Here is a 20791-nt window from a genome sequence, read left to right as displayed (position 1 = left end):
TCAACGGGCGCTCCAGGTGCTTCCGAGACCCACAGGAGGACGGGATGGCAGACGGGGCGGGAGAGAAGGGCCTCTCCTTTAGGGCTGATGAGACACCATCCGTGCCCTTCTCAGGCCTCTTAACAGCTGCGGAGGGCGGCCGGGGAGGGCGGGATGAGGCTGGCGTGAGAGCCCAGAGGGAGTGCTCCGAGGAAGGGACCAGGGCGTGACCCGCACCCGCCGAGCAGCCAAGGTAAGGGCAACGGGGGCCAGGGTGAGTGGGACCCGGAGGGCACGGAGCGCGCCTCCCCGGGTTCGGGGCGGGCAGTGGGAGGCCGCACCTAGTCCCTCCCCGAGGCCTCTGCCCCGGTCCTAGCCGAGCTCCGGGCCGTCCTGGGCGGCCTGGCCTCACCGAGCCCCTCCGCAGCGCACCCCCGCTCCCACCGCGCCATGCACCGCAGCCGCGCCACTAGCACCGCCGACAGGGCAGCAACGTCCATGCTTTGGGGTGAGTGAGCACGGAGACCCTGGCGGAGCGTCCCCCGAGGTGAGGACTGCCTGGAGGAAGGGGCGCCTTCCTTGAGCCCGCCCGCCCGCCCCTCCCTCCCAGGCTGTGAGCTAAACCAGGAGAAGCGGACCTGGACCTTCAAACCTCAGAAGGAGGGGAAGCAGGACTGTAAGGTGTTGCTGAGTACGGTGGGTGTCCCCGCAAGGCCCGGAGCAGGGACTTGGCCAGCCACAGAGGAAGGGGTGGGGGAGTCTCTGGCCCTGGGGTGATGGAGTGCCCTGCCGTTGTCAACCCTCTCAGATCTGCTTGGGGGAGAAAGCCAAGGAGGAGATTAATCTCGTGGAGATCCTGCCCCCAGCGAGCCAGGAGGACAAGAGGCCGAAGCCCATCACCATCGCCTCACTGCAAGCCTCAGTCCTGCCCACGGTGAGCCTTTCCCTGCAGGCCCAGGGCTCTGCCTGCTCAGCCCACCCCTGGGTGGGCACCGGGGTGGCCAGCCCGCATGGGACAGCCATGCAGGGAGGTGATGTAGCCCCGGACTAAAGGCCCCAGCTCAGCCCTGCTTCCAAATCAGCCTACCCTTTACTAGGTGAGTTAAGTCACTTCTCTTCTAAGTCACATTTTTAAAAAATATTTTATTTACTTTTAGAAAGTGGGGAAGGGAAGGAGAAAGAGGGAGAGAAACGTCAATGTGCGAGAGATACATGGATTGGTTGCCTCCTGCACAGTCCCAGCTGGGGAACTGGCCTGCAACCCAGGCTTCTGCCCTGACCGGGAATCGATCTGGTTTTGATTTGCAGGCCGGCACTCAATCCACTGAGCCACACCAGCCAGGGCAAAATCACATTTTTTAACCTTTTACTGGTGGTGGCAGGACACTGTTGATGGCTTGCACACTGATTGTGTGTCCAGAAATTGTCTTATTTCTAATAATTTACCACTTGAGGTTTCCATGAAGTCATCATTGTGAATAATGGCGGTTTGTGTGTCTTTTTAAAAATCCTACCCACCCTGGCTAGGGCTTCAGTATAACATCGGGTAGAATGTCAGTGACAGATGCCGTCGTTTCAGTCCTGACTTCTTACAGGAGCGCTTCTAATGTTCCCTCATCAAGCGTGACAGGGTTGGTAGACACCGTCTGTCAGCTTCAGAAGTCCCCATCCAGTGCTACTCTGCTTTTACAGTCGGGGTTTCCTCTTTTTGAACATAAATGGTTATCAAATTCTTTTCTACTCAAATGATCTTGGGCTCTTTTCTTCTTTAATGTGCGGTAAGTTATATTAAATAATATTCAGCCAACTTTGCATGTCTGAGATAAACACTCCTTGATCATATTATAAACTTCTAAATTTGCTTTATTAATACATTGAGACTTTTCAAAATGCATATACACTCGTGAGTGAGGTTGCCCTGTGAATTCCTATGTGGGTATCAAGGCACACCAGCCTTGTGCACTGAGGGGCGGAGTGCTCCCTCTTCTGCGGTGGAACCGTGAATATAAGTCTATCTGTCCTTGAAAATCTGGGAGACTGATCTTGTAGAAGGACCCTCAAACCTACTTTTTCTCTCCGAGATCTCCCTAGAAGCTCATTTATTTCCATAGTTTTATTTTTTTAAGGCAATTGGATTTTTTAAAAGATTTTATTTATTTTTAGAGAGGGGAAGGAGGGAAGTAGAGAGGGATAGAAACATCCGTGTGTGGTTGCCTCTCATGCCCCCGCTATTGGCGGCCTGGCCCACAACCCAGGCTTATGCCCTCACCGGGAATCGAACTGCTGACCCTGTGGTTCGCAGGCTGGTACTTAGTTCACTGAGTCACACCAGCCAGGCTTTGTTCCTATGGTTTTATTTATTTATTTTTTTTGAAGGTTAGTAGAGAAGTATTAAAATTTAAGGTGAAACAGTAAGATTACAAATGGATCATGAGATAAAGAGGTATATTTTGAATGATCCTTTTTTATTTGAGGTATGTGCTTTTCAAATCAAAAAATATTTGGGTACCCTTTTAATGAAAAATATATTTAAGCCCAGAAGCTTATTTTTTTAATATAATTTTTATTTAATTCTTGTTCAAGTGCAGGTTTCTGTCTTATATTCCCAACCCTGCCCGCCCTGTTCCTATGGTTTTAGAGACCATCTATACAAAATGAATATTCTGCAAGTTAGTTCTGTGGACCCAAACTCTCTTGTGCTCCAGCTCCTCCGTTCAGTGGAACAGATTTAAGAGGTATCCTAGACTTCACAAATCCAATCCGAATTCTTGATTTTTATCTATAATCTCTTTCCTTAGCCCAACCTCATCCCCTCCTAGTAAATAGTTGTTCAATCAGGATGAAACCTCCTTCTGCAACAGCCCGAATCTGACCCACCCGCAAACCCCAGTCTGACCGCAGCTCAGCGCCTCCGAGCCGCATCCTGGCCCAGACAATCGTGGCTTCTTGCCCAGTTTTAGTGCAGGGCCTCCCGACTGGTCTACCTGCCCTAGCCCTTGGGCCCCTAGGGTCTAGTCCAAGGGTTGACAAACTGCAGAGTTAAATCCAGCCCACCGCCTGTTTTCGCGTCAGTAAAGTTTTATTGAAACACAGCCACACTCCTTCATTTACATATTATCCGTGGCTGTTTTCACTCAGTAAGAGCAGAGTTGAGTATTCTCCACAGAGACCATATGATTTACAAACCTAAAATAGTTACCGTCTGGCTCTTTACAGAAAAGGTTTCCCAATCTCTAGTCTATTCTACGCACGGCTGACAGAGAGGTTCTGTTACACAAAAGTCAGGCTGTGTTGCTCCTCTGGTTAGGTCCTATCCCATGGGATGAGAGGGTGCTCCCCACCCCAGCACCCTCTCCAGCCTCCAGCCATGCTCCGCTCCCCTCCCTGACCCTGCCCAAACCCCACTGCCTTCCCTGACTGTACCTTGACAACTCCCGACATACCCATCTTTGGAGTCCTCCCATTCATTGTCAGGGACACACCTGCCCCCCACTTCCAAATGGTCTTTGTTCCGATGCCATCTCATTGAAGAGGTCCTCCCTGGCCAACCACAGCCTCCCCTCTGACTCCCCAACCCATAATCACTTTTCCCCGAGTAGAACCCATCCACCGGCACGTCAGTGGTGAACTCCCTAACCAGCATATAAGCTCCAAGAGAGCGAGGACTAGGGCCTGGCCTGTTTGGCTCGCTGCGTTTTCCACACGGCCTGCATAACAGTGCCCGGTAGACTGCAGGCCCTCAGTCTACAATGAAGGAATGAGTCAGTAAGCAGATGGACTATGTAGGACTGGTTCAATTTTTAGTTATTGTGATTTATTTAATAGTTTTTGATCTACCTAGATGTTTCTATTTGAGTGGGTTTTCACCAGCTCTATCTATTGAGATGTGATGTAGAACAAGACTCACCAATGTTCAATGTACAACTTGCTACATTTGACAAGTGCATGTAATTGTGTAACCACCACCGCACTGAAGCCTCTTTGCCGTCCTCCCCTGTCACCTCACAGCCTCGGCACCGCTGGCCTACTTCCTGTCACCATGGTCTTACCTTTTCCAGAATTCATTCAAACAGAAGCATGCAGCACGTAGTCTCTTGTGCTCAGCTTTTTCCACTTAGCATAATGCTTTTGAGGTTAATAGTGTGCTCTTTTTCATATCTGAGTAATATCCATTCTGGGAGTGTATGCTTATATAAAGACTGTTTATCCATTCACTTATTAATGTACATTCGAGTAGTCTCCAGTTTTATACTACTATGACCAGAGCAGCTATGAACACTGAAGTGTATCTTTAAGTATATTTTATTGATTATGCTATTACAGTTTTCCCAATTTTTCTCCCTTCATCCCCCCTCCCGGCTGCACCCCACAACCCTTCGGCATTTCTCCACCTTAGTTCATGTCCATGGGGTTGTACATTCAAGTTCTTTGACTTCTCTGTGTCCTATACCATTCTTAACCTCTCCCCGTCTATTTAATGCCTACCAATTATGCTTCTTATTCCCTGTACCTTTTCCCCCATTCCTCCCTTCCCCCTCCCCACTGAAAACCCTCCACCTGATGTCCATTTCTCTGATTCTGTCCCTGTTCTGGTTGTTTGCTTAGTACTTGTTTTCCTTGTTGGGGGCGGGAGGGTTAGGTTCATTTGTTGATAGTTGTGATTTTGTTGTCATTTTACTGTTCATAGTTTTTGATCTTCTTCAATTTCTTAGATAAGTAACTTTAACATTTCATATGATAAGGGCTTGGTGATGATGAACTCCTTTAACTTGACCTTATCTGGGAAGCACTTTATCTGCCCTTCCATTCTTAATGACAGCTTTGCTGGATAGAGCAATCTTGGATGTAGGTCCTTGCCTTTCATGACTTTGAATACTTCCCAGCCCCTTCTTACCTGTCAGGTTTCTTTGGCAAAATCAGCTGATAGCCTTATGGGAACTCCTTTGTAGGTAACTGTCTCCCTTCCTCTTGCTGATTTTAATATTCTCTCTTTATCTTTAATCTTGGGTAACTTAATGATGATGTGCCTTGGTGTGTTCCTCTTCGGGTCCAACTTCTTTGTACTTCTTTGGGCTTCCTGGACTTCCTGTAAATTTATTTCCTTTGCCAGATTGGGGAAGTTTTCCTTCATTATTTGTTCCAATAAATTTTCCATTTCTTGCTCTTGTTCTTCACCTCCCGGCACCCCTATAATTCAGATATTGGAATGTTTAAAGTTGTCCCAGAGGTTCCTAAACGTCTCTTCATTTTTTTGAATTCTTGTTTCTTCATTCTGTTCCAGTTGGATGTTTATTTCTTCCTTTTGTTCCAAATCGTTGCTTTGAGTCCTGGCTTCCTTCCTGTCACTGTTGGTTCCCTGAATATTTTGCTTTATTTCACTTTGGGTAGCCTTCATTTGTTCCTTCATTTTGAGACCAAGCTTAATCAGTTCTGTGAGCATCCCGATTACCAGTGTTTTGAACTTTCCATCAGATAGGTTGGCTATCTCCTCGTCACTTAGCTCTTTTACTGGAGTTTTGCTCTGTTCTTCCATTTTGGCCATATTTCTTTGTCTCAGCGCACCTGTTCCAGTGTAAGGGGGTGGGGCCTTAGGTGTTCTCCAGGGCGGGGCAGCCCTTTTTGCGGCGTTGTGGTGCTATCACTTTGATTGGTCTGGTTGGCTATTTCTTTAATTCCTTAATTGTTGGAGTTCCATGCAGTTTGATTTTCTGACACTTCTGGTTGCTTATTGTTTTTAGATTGGCTGTTATGCTCCTTTGGGTTGTGCCAAGAAACAAAGGGTTTCTACTCTACCATCTTGGCCAGAACTCGATAAATAGTCTAGGTATTTGTATGGACATATTTTTCATTCCCCTTGGGTAAAAATACCTAGGGTGCAATTGCTGTATCATTTAGCAAATGTGTGTTAAACTTTGTACAAAACTGCCAAATTATTTTCCAAATTACATTCCTACCAGCAATGCATGAGAATTATCGTTGCTCCGCATCCTCACCAGCGCCTCCCATTGTCAGTCTTAATTTTAGCCATTCCAGTGCCCGAATAGTGGTATCTCATTGTGATGTCTTTAAATTTACGTTTCCTTAGTGACTAGGGACGCTGACCATTTTTTTGGTCATTTGTATATCTCCTTTTGCAAAAATGCCTGTTTTGATTATTTTACCCATTTTTAAATTAATTTTTACCTATTGAGCTATAGTTCATTTACTTTTTAAAATCTACTCCAGGACATTTTCTCACTGCTTTTTAGAGAGAGGGGAAAGGGGAGAGAGGAACATCGGTGAGGGAGAGAAGCATTGATCGGTTGCCTTCTGTGCATACCCAGAACAGGCACTGAACTCCCAACCTAGGTATGTGCCCTGACCGGGAATTGAACCCACAACCTTTTGGTTGTGGGGTCAATGCTCCAACCAACTGAGAGCCACACTGGCAGGGTGAGTTGTAAAGTATATGATTTTCTAACCACTATGCTGTATACCTGAAACTAATACAAAATAATATTGAATGTTAACTATAGTTGGAAAAAAGCGCTAAATACATATGTTTCCATGTTTAAAAAAAAAAAAGCTCTAGCCCTGGCTGGTTGGCTTAGTAGATTGAGCACCGGCCTATGAACCAAGGGGCTGTCCTGGTCAGGGCACATTCCTGGGGTGCAGGCCAGGTCCCCAGTAGAGGGCGCATGAGAGGCAACCACACTGATGATTCTCTCCCACTCTTTCTCCTTCCCTTCCCCAATCTCTAAAAATAAATAAGTAAAATATTAATTAATTAATTAATAAGTAAATCTCTTTTAAAAATACAGTTTTAGCCCTGGCTAGTCGGTTGGGCGTCAGCCTGCAAAGCAAAAGGTTGTGGATTCCCTGCCCCTCAGGGCTCGTGCCTAGCTTGTGCATTCAGTGCCTGGTTAGGGAGAGAAGCAACCCATCAGCGTTTCTCTCACATCGATGGTTTTTTTCTTTATCTTTTTTCCTCTCTTGCCCTCCCTCTAAAAATAAATAAATAAAATCTTTTAAAATTTTTTTTAAGTAATGGGGAGGGCACATTTCAAAGATTCTTTAATCAATTTCTAGTTTAATTCCATCGTGGTCTGAGAACACACTCTGTGTGATTTCAGTCTAAATTGTGTTGGGACTTGTTTTGTGACTCATAGTGCGTTCTGCTTCAGTGAATATTTCATTTGTACTTGAAGGTGTGTTCTGGTTTTGCCGGGTGTGTTGCTCTATAAATTTCAATTATATCAAATTGGTTGGTAGTTTTGTTGGAGTCTTCTATGTTCTTACTCATTATCTGTCTACTTGATCTATTAATTACTGAGAGAAGAATGCTGAAGTCTTCAACAATAATTGTGTTTTGTCTGTTTCTCCTTTCAGTTACCAGTTTTTGCTTCCTGTATTTTGAAGCTCCTATGAGGCACATACACTTCTAAGATTGCTGTATCCTGTTGGCTAATTGAGCCCTTTATCATTATGAAATGCCCCTCTTTATCCCTGGTAGATAGTCTAAAGTCTACTTAGCCTAATTAAATGGTCAATATAGGCCTTTTTTCATTAGTGTTTGTGTGGTATTTTTTCCTGGTTTTCTAATTTTGATATTTTGCTTTTAATCTCTATCTCTATCACATAAAAAGTAGATTTCTTCTAGATACTATATAATTGGGTCTTGCTTTTTTATTGAAACTGATCATCTCTGTCTCTTAATTAGAGTATTTAAACCATTAACATTTACTGAATTAGCAACAAGGTTGGGTTTAAATGTATCATCTCACTGTTTGTTTTCCTATTGGTCCCATCTGTGCTCCACTTTTCCCTCTTTTCTGGTCTTCTTTTAGAATGACTGTTTTTTATCATTACATTCTCATTTCTACCACTGGTTTATACTTGACCTCTTTGCTATTTTTTAGTGGTTACTCTAGAGATTCTGTATGTATCTTAGACTTACAACAGTCCACGTTCAGATGCTATCACACCACTTCATCTATGAGTATCTCCCTACAAACACTTCAGTCTCCTTCCCTCCTTTGGACTGCAGTGGGGACAGCTTTTGCTTCTACCTGTGCTGTAAATCCCACTCTCCACTGTTTTTGTCTGTGCTTTAAACAGTCTTTATTTTAAAGAGACTAGGAATTAGAGTGAAACATTTTATATTTACCATTTCTGGTACTCTTCATGCCTTTGTGTAGATTCAAGTTTCCATTTGGTATCATTTTCCTTCTGCTGGAAGGACTTAAACATTTCCAGTAATGTAGGTCTGCTTGTGGTGAATTCTTTCAGCTTTTGTATGTCTGGAAAGCCTTTATTTCACTTTAGTTTTGAAGGGTATTTTCACTGGGTAGAAAACTCCAGGTTGAGCTTTTATCTTTCCACGCTTCAAAAACACTGCTAGATTTCTCCAAACAGAGCTTGTACCATTTGGACAGATCTACTAGCGTCTTTGTCTTCACTCCTCTGCGTATAATAATATCTTTTTTCCTCTGGCTGCTCTAAGATTGTTCTCCTTATTGCTGGTTTTGAGCAATTTAATTATGAAGTACTCAAAGGGTTCGTTGAACTCCTTAGATACGTGGGCTTATTGTTTTCACCAAATTTGGAAATTGGGGGGCCATTATTTCTTCAACTATTTTTTCTGCTTCTCCTTTCTTTCTCATCTCAACCGGAGAATTCAATTACATATGTACTTGGGTACTTAAAGTTGCCCCAAAGTTTGTTGATGATGCTCTGTCCACTTTCTAAAACTATTTTTCTCCATGTATTTCATTTTGGAAAGTCTTTATTCAATATTGTTACTATTTTCTTCTGTATTATCTCATTTGCTGTTAATCTCATCAGTGTATTTTCATCTCAGATATTGTAGTTTTCCTCTCTAGAAATTTTGAGTCTTGTCTCAAATTTTTCAGTCTTACCTTTACTTTCTTTTCTTATTTTTTTTAAGGAAAAACACTTTTTTTCAAAAAGATTTTATTTATTTACTTTTAGAGAGAGGAGAAGGGAGGGAGAAAGAGGGAGAAAAACATGGACGTGCGGGAGAACAGCCATCGGTTGTCCCTTGCACGCCCCCAACTGGGGACCTGGCTGCCTCCCAGGCAGGTGCCCTGACTGGGAATCAAACCTGTGACCTCTTGGTTTGCAGGCTGACATTCAATTCACTAAGCCACACCAGCCAGGGCATAGTTTCTTTTATTTAATTTTATTTTTCAATTACAGTTGACGTTTAATATTATTTTGTGTTAGTTTCAGGTATACAGTATACTGGTTAGACAATCACTTACTTTACAAAGTGATTCCTCATATATCTCCAGTACCCGCCTGGCCCCATTCACAGTTATTACAGTATTATTGACTGTATTCCTTGTGCTGTACTTTACATCCCCGGGCCTAATTTGTTAACCTCCAGTTTCTTAAACATATGGACTACAGTCACAATAATTATTTTAATATTCTTTCTTGTCTACTAATTCTATCATTTGTGTCAGTTTTGATTGACTTTTTTTCTTCATTATGAGTTGTGGCTTCCTGTTTCTTTGCATGTCTGGTCATTTTTAACTTGATGCTAGACATGAATTATACCTTGTTGAATTCTGGACATTTTAATCATTGTATTCTGGGATGTACTCAAGTTATTTAAACACCATTTGATCGTTCGGGGCCTTGTTTTTAAGCTCAGTTTGGGGGCACTACAGCTGAGTTCATTCCCCCACACCCGCTACTGTGGCAAGACCTTCCATAGCCCTGCAGCAGGTGGTCCGTGAGTGAGGGGATTTTCCACTCCAGCCGCTGGAAACGGGCGCTATCGCTGACCCTGTGGGAGGTCTTCCCCCGCCCCGTGCAGTTTCTGCGCATGCGTGAATACCCTAAGGGGACTCTCTCCAAATCTCTGGAGCTCTGCTTTGCAGCTCTCCCCTCTCCCGTATTCTCGGTGAGCTCAGGGTGTCTTGGCTTCCCCAGGCTCCCAGGTCCATTTTCTCAATTCGGGGAGATCTCTGGGCCCTGCCTGTGTCTCCCCCACACCGCTATACTGTCCAGGAAGGACGTTTGGACAGTCATAGGGCTCATCCCATTTGTGCCCCATCTCTCTGGGATGAGTGTTTTTCCCTGACTGATGTCTAACGTCTTGAGACCCATTTTTCCTATATTATGTTTGTTTTTTTCTTTTTAGTTATTTCAAGTTGAAACATAAACTCAGTCCCTGTTACTTACTGGGCTGGAACCAAAGGTCTCCTCTTAGTTATTTGATTAATTTATTTTTTTCATAATATTGTTTATGCTATTTGCTGAGAATTGTTTTCATCACTACTGTATCTGCTACTGTATTTCTCTTTTTTCAGTTCCCAGTGTCGTTTATTATTTTTTCTCCCCCCACCCCGTTAACTTCAGTCACTGGAGATTAGTCTGTTTGGTTTTGTTTGTTTGTTTCTTTGTTTTCCCCAAAGAACCAGCTTTTGGTTTCATTGGTATTTCTATTCCTTATTTTCTATTTTATTAATTTCTCTTGTTATCTGATATTTTCTGCTTTCTTTGTTGCTTTTTTGTTTGTTTGTTTTACTTCCTGAGTTAGATATTTAGGCCATTCATGTTCTAGCTTATTTTTCCAAGTAAATTTTATTTATTTACTTTGAATATCATAAATTTCCCTCCGAGGATTTTTTTAAAGATTTTATTTATTTATCTTCAGAGGGTAAGGGAAGGAGAGAAGGAGAGAAACATTAATGTATGGTTGCCTCTCATGAGTCCCCTGCCGGGAACCGGCCTGCAACCCAGGCATGTGCCCTGACTGGGAATCGAACCGCAATCGTGTGGTTTGCAGGCCCATGCTCAATCCACTGAGCTACACCAGCCAGGGCTCCCTCTGAGGACTTTTTTATGGCTGCATCTCTCAATTTGTGCTTCATAGTATTTTCACTTTATTTCATTTTAAATGTTTTCTAATGTCATTATGACTTATTTGGTGCATGAGTTACTTAGAATTTTTAAATTTTCAAATGTATGGGTGGGTTGAGTTATCGCTGTCTTTCTCAATGGAACTGCACCAGAAAGTTTGGTCTTTATACTCATCAATTCTTTGGAACTTGACTTGCAGCCTGCTGCACGGTGGCATCCCAGAATTCCTGTGCACCCATCGAATCAAGCCTATTAACTGTGTGCAGATCTGTGTATTTCCTTCTCCCCTCCCTGTCAATTACCAAGAGAAATGTGTTGAAATTACCCATTATGATTATGGATTTTCAGTGAATTTCTATAATTTTACAGTTTACTTTATATATGTTTTTATTAAATTTTACTTTTAGAGGTGGGGGAGGGAGAAAGAGGAAAAGAAATATCCACCATTTACCTCTCGCAGGCCTGGCCTGCAGCCCAGGCACGTGCCCTGACTGAGAATCGAACCGGCGACCTTTCTGTTCACAGGCCGGCTCAATCCACTGAGCCACAGCGGCCAGGGCTAACTGAATTTGTAGAGATAATTATAGGTTCACTTTCAGCTGTAAGAAATAAGACCGATCCCTGTACATTTTGCCCACTTGTCCCCAATGGTAACATTTTGCAAAACTATGTTTTATGGAAACCAGAATATTGACATCGATACAATCGAGGGCTCTTGTTCCACACAATTGTACCCCCTCAGTTCGTATGTCCTCCAGCACGGCGAGGCGCCGAGCAGCTCAACACCACAGGGATCCCGGTGCCTCCACCGTCCTCCCTCCTGCTCTCTCCCCACCCCAACCCCCTGGCAACTGCCAGTCCATTTTCTAAAAAGTTTTCTAAAATTTGGTTGTAGAAATAGGCTCATGCATATGTAACTTCTTTGGAACTGGCTTTTTTTCACTCAGCACAATTCCCTGGAAATTCACCTGAGTGGTGTGTATCCTTGGACTCACTGAGTGGTATTCCGTGGTGTGGATAGACCACAGCCCAACCAGTCACTGTGGGAATGGTTGATTCCGGTTTGGAAGTACTGTGAATAAGCTGCTGGGACATTTGTGTAAAGGTCTTTGTGTAAGTGTAAGTTTTAATCTCTCTGGAATAAATGCCCAGGTGTGCAGTTGCTGGGTCCTGTGGTAGCTGTGTATTTACGTTCTTAAACCACCACACTATTTTCCAAAGTGACCGTACCATTTCACATCTCACCTGCAGTGCATGAGCGGGCGAGTTTTCCTGCATTCTCGCAGATGTTTCAGCTTGTCACTTTCTCTTATTATAGCCATTCTGCTATTTATTTGCATTTTCTGATGGCTAATGAGGTTGAACATTTTTTTGTGTGTTTATTTGCTATCTGTATCCTCCGAAAAATGTCTGGTCATGGCTTTGGCCCATTTCCTAATACGATTGTTTGTGTTGTGACTGTTGAGTTTTGCTAATTCTTTATATATATATCCTAGACACTACTCCTTTGTCAGATATATGGTTTGCAAATACTTGCTCCCCAATCTATAACTTATCTTTTCTTCCACTTCACAGGAGCTTTGCCAGAACAAAAGGGTTTTTAATTTTGATGAGGTCCATTTTGCCTCGTCTGAGACCACGAAGGTGGTCTATCTTCAGTCCAGGAGCCTCACAGTTTGATGCTTTATATTTAAGTCCGTGACCCATTTTGAGTTCACTGTTGTATAAACTGTAGGTCAAGGCTGGTATTGTTGCCTGCGGACACTCAGCACCATTTGTCGAAAAAGCTACCCTTCCTCCGCGTAACTGATTTTCTGCCTTTGTCAGAAACCGGTTGCACATATCTGTGTGGGTCTGCTCCCAGGTCTTCTGTTCCACTGCTCTGTGTGGGTGTCCCTGTAACGCCACACCGGCTGGATTACTGCAGCCACGGCTCTGTGTAGGTTTGCCCTGTGTGGTTGGTGCAAATGACTTAGAGAGTTATTGTCCTTATCAACTAAGTTTTTATCAGTCAATAGATGGAGCCATCTCTATTCCTAAAATTTAGGCTTATTGAATTAAAGCCTAAATCATATGGCATTAATTTGTTTCTCATCTGTCCCTCAAGATCCATTATTCCTTTATTCTTTAGCAGTGGAATTCATGACTCTCTAGCTGGCCACCAGGCCATGGCGAGTAAACACTGGATTCCTTCTCCATCAGGCGTGGCCAGGAAGCTCTGGACAATGGAATGCGAGCAGAAGTGGTTGGTTTCTTTTCTATCTGTCTGTAGTGTGACTGCTTCTTGTCTCCTTCTCCTTCCTGCCGGCTGGAATGTGGAGGTGATGGCTAGAATCTGAGCAGCCATCTGGCCAGAAGGCAGAAGTTACACATTGAGGATGGGAAGCCCCACTGCACACAGAGCCTGGACCCCTGGAGATGGCGGAGCAGTGTGCCTGCAGCTGCCCACATCTGGGCCTAGTTCATATGACAAAGAAATAAGCTTCTTTCTAGCTTGTGTCAGCTGTTGTTGCTGAATTTTCCATCACCCAATACAAACCTCGCCCTAACAAATACAAGTAGCTCATTTGTTAAGGACTTTATGTTTTATTTTAGAGCAGCTTCAGGACTGTGATAAAACTGAGAGGAAGGTACAGAGATCTCTCCAACATTGCCCACCCGACACCCACAGAGCTCCCTGTGGTCTGCGTACCACGTACCACACAGCACAGCCAGTGTCTTTGTCATTCTCAGTGGGTGTGGCTACAGCCTCGGGGACCCAATTCAGGGGCTTCAGCAAATCTGAGATTTATTTCTGTTTTACATAGGAGGCCAGAGATGGGCAGTCTAGGGCTAGTGAGATGGCTCCATGGTCACCAAAAGCCAGTCTCCTCTTCTCTCTTTCCTAATCTTAGAGCAGAGCTTCCAGCCTCAAGATGACCTCACAATCCAGGAAGGCTGCTATAGCTCCAGCCCTCACGTCTGCATATGTGGTAGTAGGAAAGAAGCACGGGAAGATCAAAGGGGCTTTCTTCTGTACTCTGTCCATCTTTTAAGGAATCATTACCCAAGTACTGCCCACTAAATTCTGCTTACTCCTTGTTGGTCCAGAAATTCGTAACGTGGTCATAACTAACTGCAGAGCAGACTGGGGAATGCAGTCTTCATCTGGGTGCAATAGTTGAATGATATCAGGGCGCTGTTAGTATGGAAGAAGGGAAGAATGGATATTGGCTAAGCAACTGGATGTCCCTGCCACATCTGGGCAGATGCCTCCATCTCTTTACTTCGGTGTTCCTGACCTTATGGTCTAGATGTGTGTCTTACTGTGTGTCTTATAAGCGGCGTGTAGCTAGCTTTGACTTTAATCTGTCTGTCCTGCCTAGTCTTTTTGTATTTATGTTGCTTGCTAATATGCTTGGTTTTATTTATTTTTTAATATTTTATTTATTTATCTTTAGAGGGGAAAGGAAGGAGAGAGGAAGGAAACATCAATGTATGGTTGCTTCTCATGCATCCCCTGCAGGGAACTGGCCCCTGCTGGAAATTGGCCTGCAACCCAAGCATGTGCCCTGACTGGGAATCGAACCGTGATCGTCTGGTTCGAAGGCCCACGCTCAATCCACTGAGATACACCAGCCAGGGCTGCTTGGTTTTATTTATAACGTGCCCTTTGTATTCCTACTTTCCTCACTCTTTTATATTTTATTTTTTATTATTTCTCCTTTTTCTGTCTTTGTTAGATGGACTACACTTTCCCTCCCCCTTTTTTTTTTCTACTGGTTTGGAAGCTATAGTACCTCATTCTAATTTTTATTGGTGGTCCTTAATTTTTTAACAGTCATGCATGATTAAAGTCTAAAATTAATGTTTGTATTCCTCCCGAACTATCCAGGGAGCTTTTCTAATTACCCTCTTCTTCACTGCACGTTGTTCTCCTGCAGGGTTTTAGCTTCAAATTGTTTCAAACCCACTCAACACTAGTCATCACCAGTACTGTCTCACTTTACAGCAGAGCTTCAAGTGTCTCTTTGCTGCTGACTCGCCTGCTCACCACTGCTTCTCCCATCCGCTTCTTCCTTCTCAATTTAATTGTCATCCTCTTGAAATGCCCTCTAGTAAGCCTGGGAGTAGTGAACTTACTTGGTTTTTGCCTGGAAATATCTCTGTTTTCCCCTCATTTCTTCATGATGGATTGTTTCTGTGTAATTCTAGGTGGAGAGGTCGTTTCCCTCAAAACTTTGGAAATGTTATTCTGGTCTTCTGGCTTCAGATGTTAAAATCTTCAGTCTGGTTCTTGTGCCTTTTTTTTTAGGCATCTGTCTTTCCTTTGGTTTATCTTAAGATAATCTCTTTGTTTTTATGATCTACCATTTCACCTTGGCATGTTCAAGTACAGAATTAGTATCATGGTTTATCTGTATGGGATTTCAGTCTCCTAGGTATGAGAATCTGTAGCTTGGCTCATTTCTGGAAAACCTTGGTGGTTTTCACTTTGCATACTGACCTCATTCTCTGCAGTCTCCTACTCTGATGAGATTCGTGTTGGGTCTTCTTGTCCTGGCCTCCACAGCTCAGCTTCCCCTTCATGTCTTGTTAATCTACTTCCGTGTGGTGCACTCTGGGTAATTTCTTCACAGCAGTGTTCCAGTTGACGATTCTTGCTTCAACAGGCTTACTCTGCTTTTTAATCATTCCGTTTACTTCAAAACTTATACAAGGTCTGTCCAGAAAATGTCCAGCCATTGTTAATATAATGAGAACCGTTTGCATGACATTGTAACCTGGCAGCCAAGAAGAGTGGACTGGAATGCACATGCATGGAACATGACGACTTCACTGTACCAGTCAGAGGGGGCAGACCCCGTGAGTGGGCATGTGTGCTGTGTGGCCATTGCATTCCAAATGACTGAGCAAGGAGAGCAACGAACCTGCTTCAGATTTTGCCTTAAACAGTCATTTGTTGCCTTCTGCTGACCTCAGGCTTCCTTCTTGCACGCTGAGTAATTTTAGATGGCAAATTGTCTTCAGGGTTTTGTTTCCTCTAGAAGAATTCTGTGTGAAAAGAATGGGGAGTGGTTTTGGGCTTGCATCTGCCATTGGCCCCAGGAACATCACAGGCCAGGATTCCATCTGGATTTCTCGGCCAGCGGTGTCCACCCGGGCGGGGCTTGCAGGCCCCATGCACGTGACAGGGCACAGGGACTTCTGCCCTCTCCTGTTTCCTTGTTGCCTTTCTGTGCAGTGTCTTTGCCTTTCATTCTTTTTTATCTTTATTGGAAACAGAAGTTTAATAGGGTGTGTACCTGCTGTACACCTGGGAGAGACCCAGGAAAACTGAGTAACTCTCCAAAATGGTCCAAGCCGCCACCTTTTTTTTTATTTTATTTTTCAATTATAGTTGACATTCAGTATTGTTTTGTGTTCATTTTTGGTGTCCAGCATAGGGGTTAGACAGGCGTACACTTTACAAAGTGCCCAGCAGGCCCCATGCGCAGTTACGACAGTGTTGACTGTCTTCCCTGCGCCGAGCTCCACATCCCTGCAATGGTTCTGTAACCACAAATCTGTACTTCTCAGTCACTTCCCCTTTTCTAGTGGTGTGTGGTTTCCAGTTGTTGGTTTGGGGTTCTTTAGCCCCCTCTCCTCACGCTTCACCCTGGGACCTCTTACTGAGGCGCAGCCCTTGGAGGGGCCCGGTCTCTGTGCAGTGGGCTCTGGACAACTCTGCTGTCCTGAACCAAGGTCTGCCTCCTGTCCCTGCGTTCACGTTAGTTTCAAGTGCATTTCCCTTCAGCAGCTACAGCAATGGCGCCTGCACAGGCTTCCTCGGTGAATGGGATCCTCCTTTCTTCCTGCTCAGCCACACAGAGAAAACATTGCATTGCCTTTTTTAAAGATTTTATTTATTTATTTTTAGAGAGAGGGGAAGGGAGGGAGCAAGAAAGGGAGAGAAACATCAGTATGTGGTTGTCTCTTGAGGGCCCCCTATTGGGGACCTGGCCCACAACCCAGGCACATGCCCAACTGGGAATCGACCCGGAACCGCTTTCCTCAAGGGCCCGCAGCACTCAGTCCACCGAGCAGCCAGGGCCATTGCGTTACATTGTATCCAGCCTCCCCAGGTGTCTGTGGCTGCACTTTGTTTTCGCTTACTCGCTGCCCGTCTGAACCAGAAACTCGACGTGAACCTCTCCAGCCCCAGTGTTTTCCTCTGTAAAGTGAGAGCACCTCCCTCATGGGTGGCGAGTTGAAGGAGATAACGCAGGTAAACCGCTCCGTGTGGGGCCTGGCATGCGTACATACGTGTAAATACGTAAAAACTCCGTAAATACGCGTATCATCATTGTTACTCTAGGAACTTAGGAATGTCTGGGGGGGAAAATAAAGAAAATACATACTGAACTAGCCACTGAAAGAAAATTATGGTTAGCACCTTAATATATTTCCAACCTTTATTCATAAGCATATCCGCACATGACTCGTAAGACAAAAGTCACTCTGTACGTACAGGTTTACTTCTCCTTTTTCCTTGGGTCCCTGACGTAGTCCGCCTGCGGCCGGCGTACCCCTTGGGCAGGGCTCAGCCAGGGACCCCTACCTGGCTTGTAAGCCACGCCCTCTCTGCGTCGTCACTGGCAAGGACACTAATCCCGCGGTGGTTATTCTCCGGCCGCACCTAACCCTAATCCCAGCCCAGAATCCCCTCCCGGGCGCACCAGAGACAGGGCTTCCACCTGAGGATCCAGAGACAGAGGCGGCTTAGTCTGGGGCGGTAAGATTTCTCTGTGTAACAGCCGCCCTCGGGGAAGCTCGTCTGCGATCTTCGCAACAACCAGATGATCGACTCGCGTCTCCTCCGACCGATCCCCCTCGGCAGGCAGAAAGGCTGGGGGGGGGCGGGGCGGAGAGCGCCCCGCGTTCCCCCGAGCCCTCGGGGCGCCTGAGGTTGGGGCGTGGGGAGCAAACGGGAGGGCTTCTGCAGGCCGGCCCGAGCCCCGTGGCAGCCCTGGCCACGCGTCTTCTCCACTCTCGCCCCCACCCCCCTGCCCTGCAGGTCATGATGGGCCTGGAGCTTTCTCCTCCAGTCACCTTTCAGCTGCGGGCTGGCTCTGGGCCCGTGTTCCTCAGCGGCCAGGAATGCCACGGTGAGTCTGGGCTGGGACCGCGCAAGGACTGAGAGCGCAGTGCCTAGCGCGGGCCACTGGCCGAATAAATACTCGGACCCTTGAGGGATTCTTGAAGGATTAGAGAAAAACCCCAAAGGCAACACCGTGGCCAGTAGCCGGGACTGGGCCGCAGGCACGGGCCCTCCCGCCAGGTCCCCTTCACTGCCCTCCCGGCCGGTCCCTGTGACCTGAGAGTAGGGGTGTACTTGGCTTCAGATCAAAGAGCCGTTGTGAGGAATAAAAGGGATGTTCGGGAAAAGCAGCAGGCACAGCGCCCAGCACTAGCGCACACTGACAGTGTTAGCTTCAAGGGGAGGACGCAGGGGCGGTCACAGGGACCTGGGCAAGTCACTGTGCTGTTGACTATTTCACTATCCCCTTAACGGGCCCTCTTCTCCACCCAGTTGTGCCTCTCCCGTCAGGGTGCCTCCTGTCCCAAATTCCAGCAGGGCCTACTTCCCTTAGGATAAGACCTGGAGTCCTGAGCTGCTGCTCCAGGTTCCTCCCCACCTTCTCCTCCTTCCCCTGCCACACTCCTTCCTTCCTACCCAGCAGACCCCAGCTCACCCTTCCGGCCCCCTTTGACCACCCTCCACCCGCTGGGGCTGCCCCGTTCTCTCACCATGCCCCACCTCCACTTTGTCTGGGAGGCCAGGAGGGGCTTACCAAGTGGACAGGCGAACACTTTCACCTCCAGGCTGAGACCCTTTGCCATGCATTGCAGATGACACCTTGGAGGAAGAGGGGGAGGAAGAAGAGGAGGAGGAAGAGGAGGAGCAGCCAGAGGAGGAGGAAGATGAGGAGGAAGACGAGGATGAGGATGACGATGTGGATCTGTACCTAGAGGAAACCCCTGTCAAAGCAGGCAAGAGGATGATGCCCCAGAAGCACACCAGCGTTACCAAGGTGAGGGAGGGGGCCCTGCCGAGGCTCCCCAGCAGCCTGGGCCAGGTCCCCCCACAGCGGACCTGTGCATGCAGGAGGCAGGAGCCCTGCCAGGGCTCGGGCTGCTCAGGCTCTGGCCCTAACCACCCTAGGGATGCTTGTGTTTGGTCCCCAGAAAAAGAAGGTGGAGGAAGAAGAGGAAGTGATGAGGTAACTCTTCCCAATTCTTAACTTGACCAAACTCTTTGGGTGAAGGTGTGCAGTGCTGCAGAGAGTACAGTGTGCCTGGCACGTGCATGTGCGTGCACACGTGTGTGCACACAGGGCACTCGGTGTGCTGCCCTAGCAGGCTGTGCAGCCTTTTTGAAAAGCATTAAACTTTTCCCATCTCCTGAGCTAACTCTACTTGTGGCACTTTCTCTCCAAGGGGTCCATCCAAATTGTGAGAGAAGTATGTGCACTAAGACCCATCACTGCATTGTTCAAATGTCTGCCAGTGTAACAGGAGGTTAAACTAGGTTACGTTTTCTCTGTGGTTTTCACATAGATGCATGAAGAACATGGCAGCCTGGAAAGGCTCATGGAATTAAAAATAACAGGATATTAAATCTTTTTCATTTTATTTTACATGCTGTTAGAAAACAAAGAAAGGTACTGAGAGGCAATACATGGAAAGGTTAATATTATTGGGAGGGAAACGACAAAAGGAATTTACTGTGTTCTCTAGTTGCTCTGTTTTGTGCAATGTGAATAACGTCACTTGTCTAATGAAAAGGAAACACGGGTGGCAAATGCAAGAAAGCGGAAGCCCGAGAAAAGCCATCTTGTGTCACACACGAGAGTCAGAGGGCCCGTGGCAGGCGGGTAGCAGGTGCAGAGGTGAACTCTGAGCCTCCCGTCTCTGGGCCTGACCTCTGCCTCCCAGAAATGTCCAGGGCCCTGCTTCCCAGTGGGCACACTGGGCAGCCGGGCTATGGTCCCAGGCTGAGCACTCTCTCTCTCTCTCACCCTCTCTCCACACCTCATCCCTCACCCCCATTCCAGACCCAGTTTGAAAGACAAGAGCCTTGCAAAGAAGGTGGGTCCACAGGAGGGGCTGTTCCCAGGGTTGGGGGGTGGCCTCTGGGGATGGAGCAGGGACCTGGAGACCTCCCTTCTCTCCATAGGCCAAAGCCACACCCAAAGCCAAAAAGCCAACATTCAAGAAATGAGCTAGGAGCAGCCTGGCCTCAGTGACCATGGGAGGGCCGGCCAGGCCACCACGCAGAGTGGGCTTTCACGGGGTACACTGTGGACACACACCTCCTCTCTGGGGCCCTCCACCTGAGGCTGAAGGTGATGGAGGTACTGGTGGGGCAACACAAGAGCCCCCTGTCGCAACTCTCCGGATTGAGCACCACCTGGAGGGAAGAACCCCAACCTCAGGGACACAATAAAGTTTGCTTTGCCAGGACCTTGTTTCTGCATCTGTTACAGGTTGCCGGCTGCAGTGAGCCCTTGTGCCCAGCAGAGGGCGGCCGCAGGCCAGGCCCTTCCGGCTGGATCTATCATCTCCTCCTCCTGGCACCTCCAGCGCCAATCTTTGGAGCAAGAACCAAGTGTCCCAGCCCCTCACCCAGCTTCTGCCTTCTGCCCTAAGTGAGGGAGGGAGCTAGAACTGCTGTGGGTCTCCCTGCATCTACACTCCCTCCCCACAAGGCCCTGTTTTTTAGGTGTAGAACTGAAGGGCCTCGACCCTGTGGGCCCAACCTGAGGGTGTGCGTCTGTTGGGCCTCGGGGCACAGGCTAATCCTGCTTCTGGTTCAGCCTCACCCAAGGATGTTTTTTCATTGCTTCTAGAGAGGGAGAGGGAGGGAGAGAGAGAAATATGTGAGAGAGAAACATTGATTGGTGCATGCCCCGACCAC

The 20791-nt window shown here is 46.6% G+C and overlaps 1 protein-coding gene across 1 annotated transcript; it reads left to right on the top strand.

Moving 5' to 3' along the window:
- Positions 1 to 424: 424 nt before the first annotated feature.
- Positions 425 to 20102, top strand: NPM2 (nucleophosmin/nucleoplasmin 2). The gene is made up of 8 exons (XM_037028724.1): positions 425 to 487; positions 590 to 675; positions 788 to 913; positions 17888 to 17978; positions 18724 to 18905; positions 19060 to 19094; positions 19929 to 19962; positions 20051 to 20102. The coding sequence occupies exons 1-8, from the start codon at positions 430 to 432 to the stop codon at positions 20093 to 20095; spliced, it is 657 nt and encodes a 218-aa protein (XP_036884619.1). The 5' UTR covers positions 425 to 429; the 3' UTR covers positions 20096 to 20102.
- Positions 20103 to 20791: the final 689 nt, after the last annotated feature.

This window comes from Sturnira hondurensis, unplaced genomic scaffold (assembly GCF_014824575.4).
Source record: "Sturnira hondurensis isolate 20B ecotype Veracruz unplaced genomic scaffold, ASM1482457v3 Scaffold0020119, whole genome shotgun sequence".
In the NCBI taxonomy this organism is placed as follows: Eukaryota; Metazoa; Chordata; class Mammalia; order Chiroptera; family Phyllostomidae; genus Sturnira; species Sturnira hondurensis.
This window is presented reverse-complemented; position numbering and strand designations above follow the sequence as displayed.

Coding starts and splice junctions, on each gene's coding strand:
- NPM2 (XM_037028724.1), top strand. CDS start 430: ATGCACCGCAGCCGCGCCACTAGCACCGCCGACAGGGCAGCAACGTCC. Junction 914..17,887: donor AAGCCTCAGTCCTGCCCACG/GTGAGCCTTTCC, acceptor CCTGCCCTGCAG/GTCATGATGGGCCTGGAGCT. Junction 19,095..19,928: donor GAAGAAGAGGAAGTGATGAG/GTAACTCTTCCC, acceptor CCCCCATTCCAG/ACCCAGTTTGAAAGACAAGA.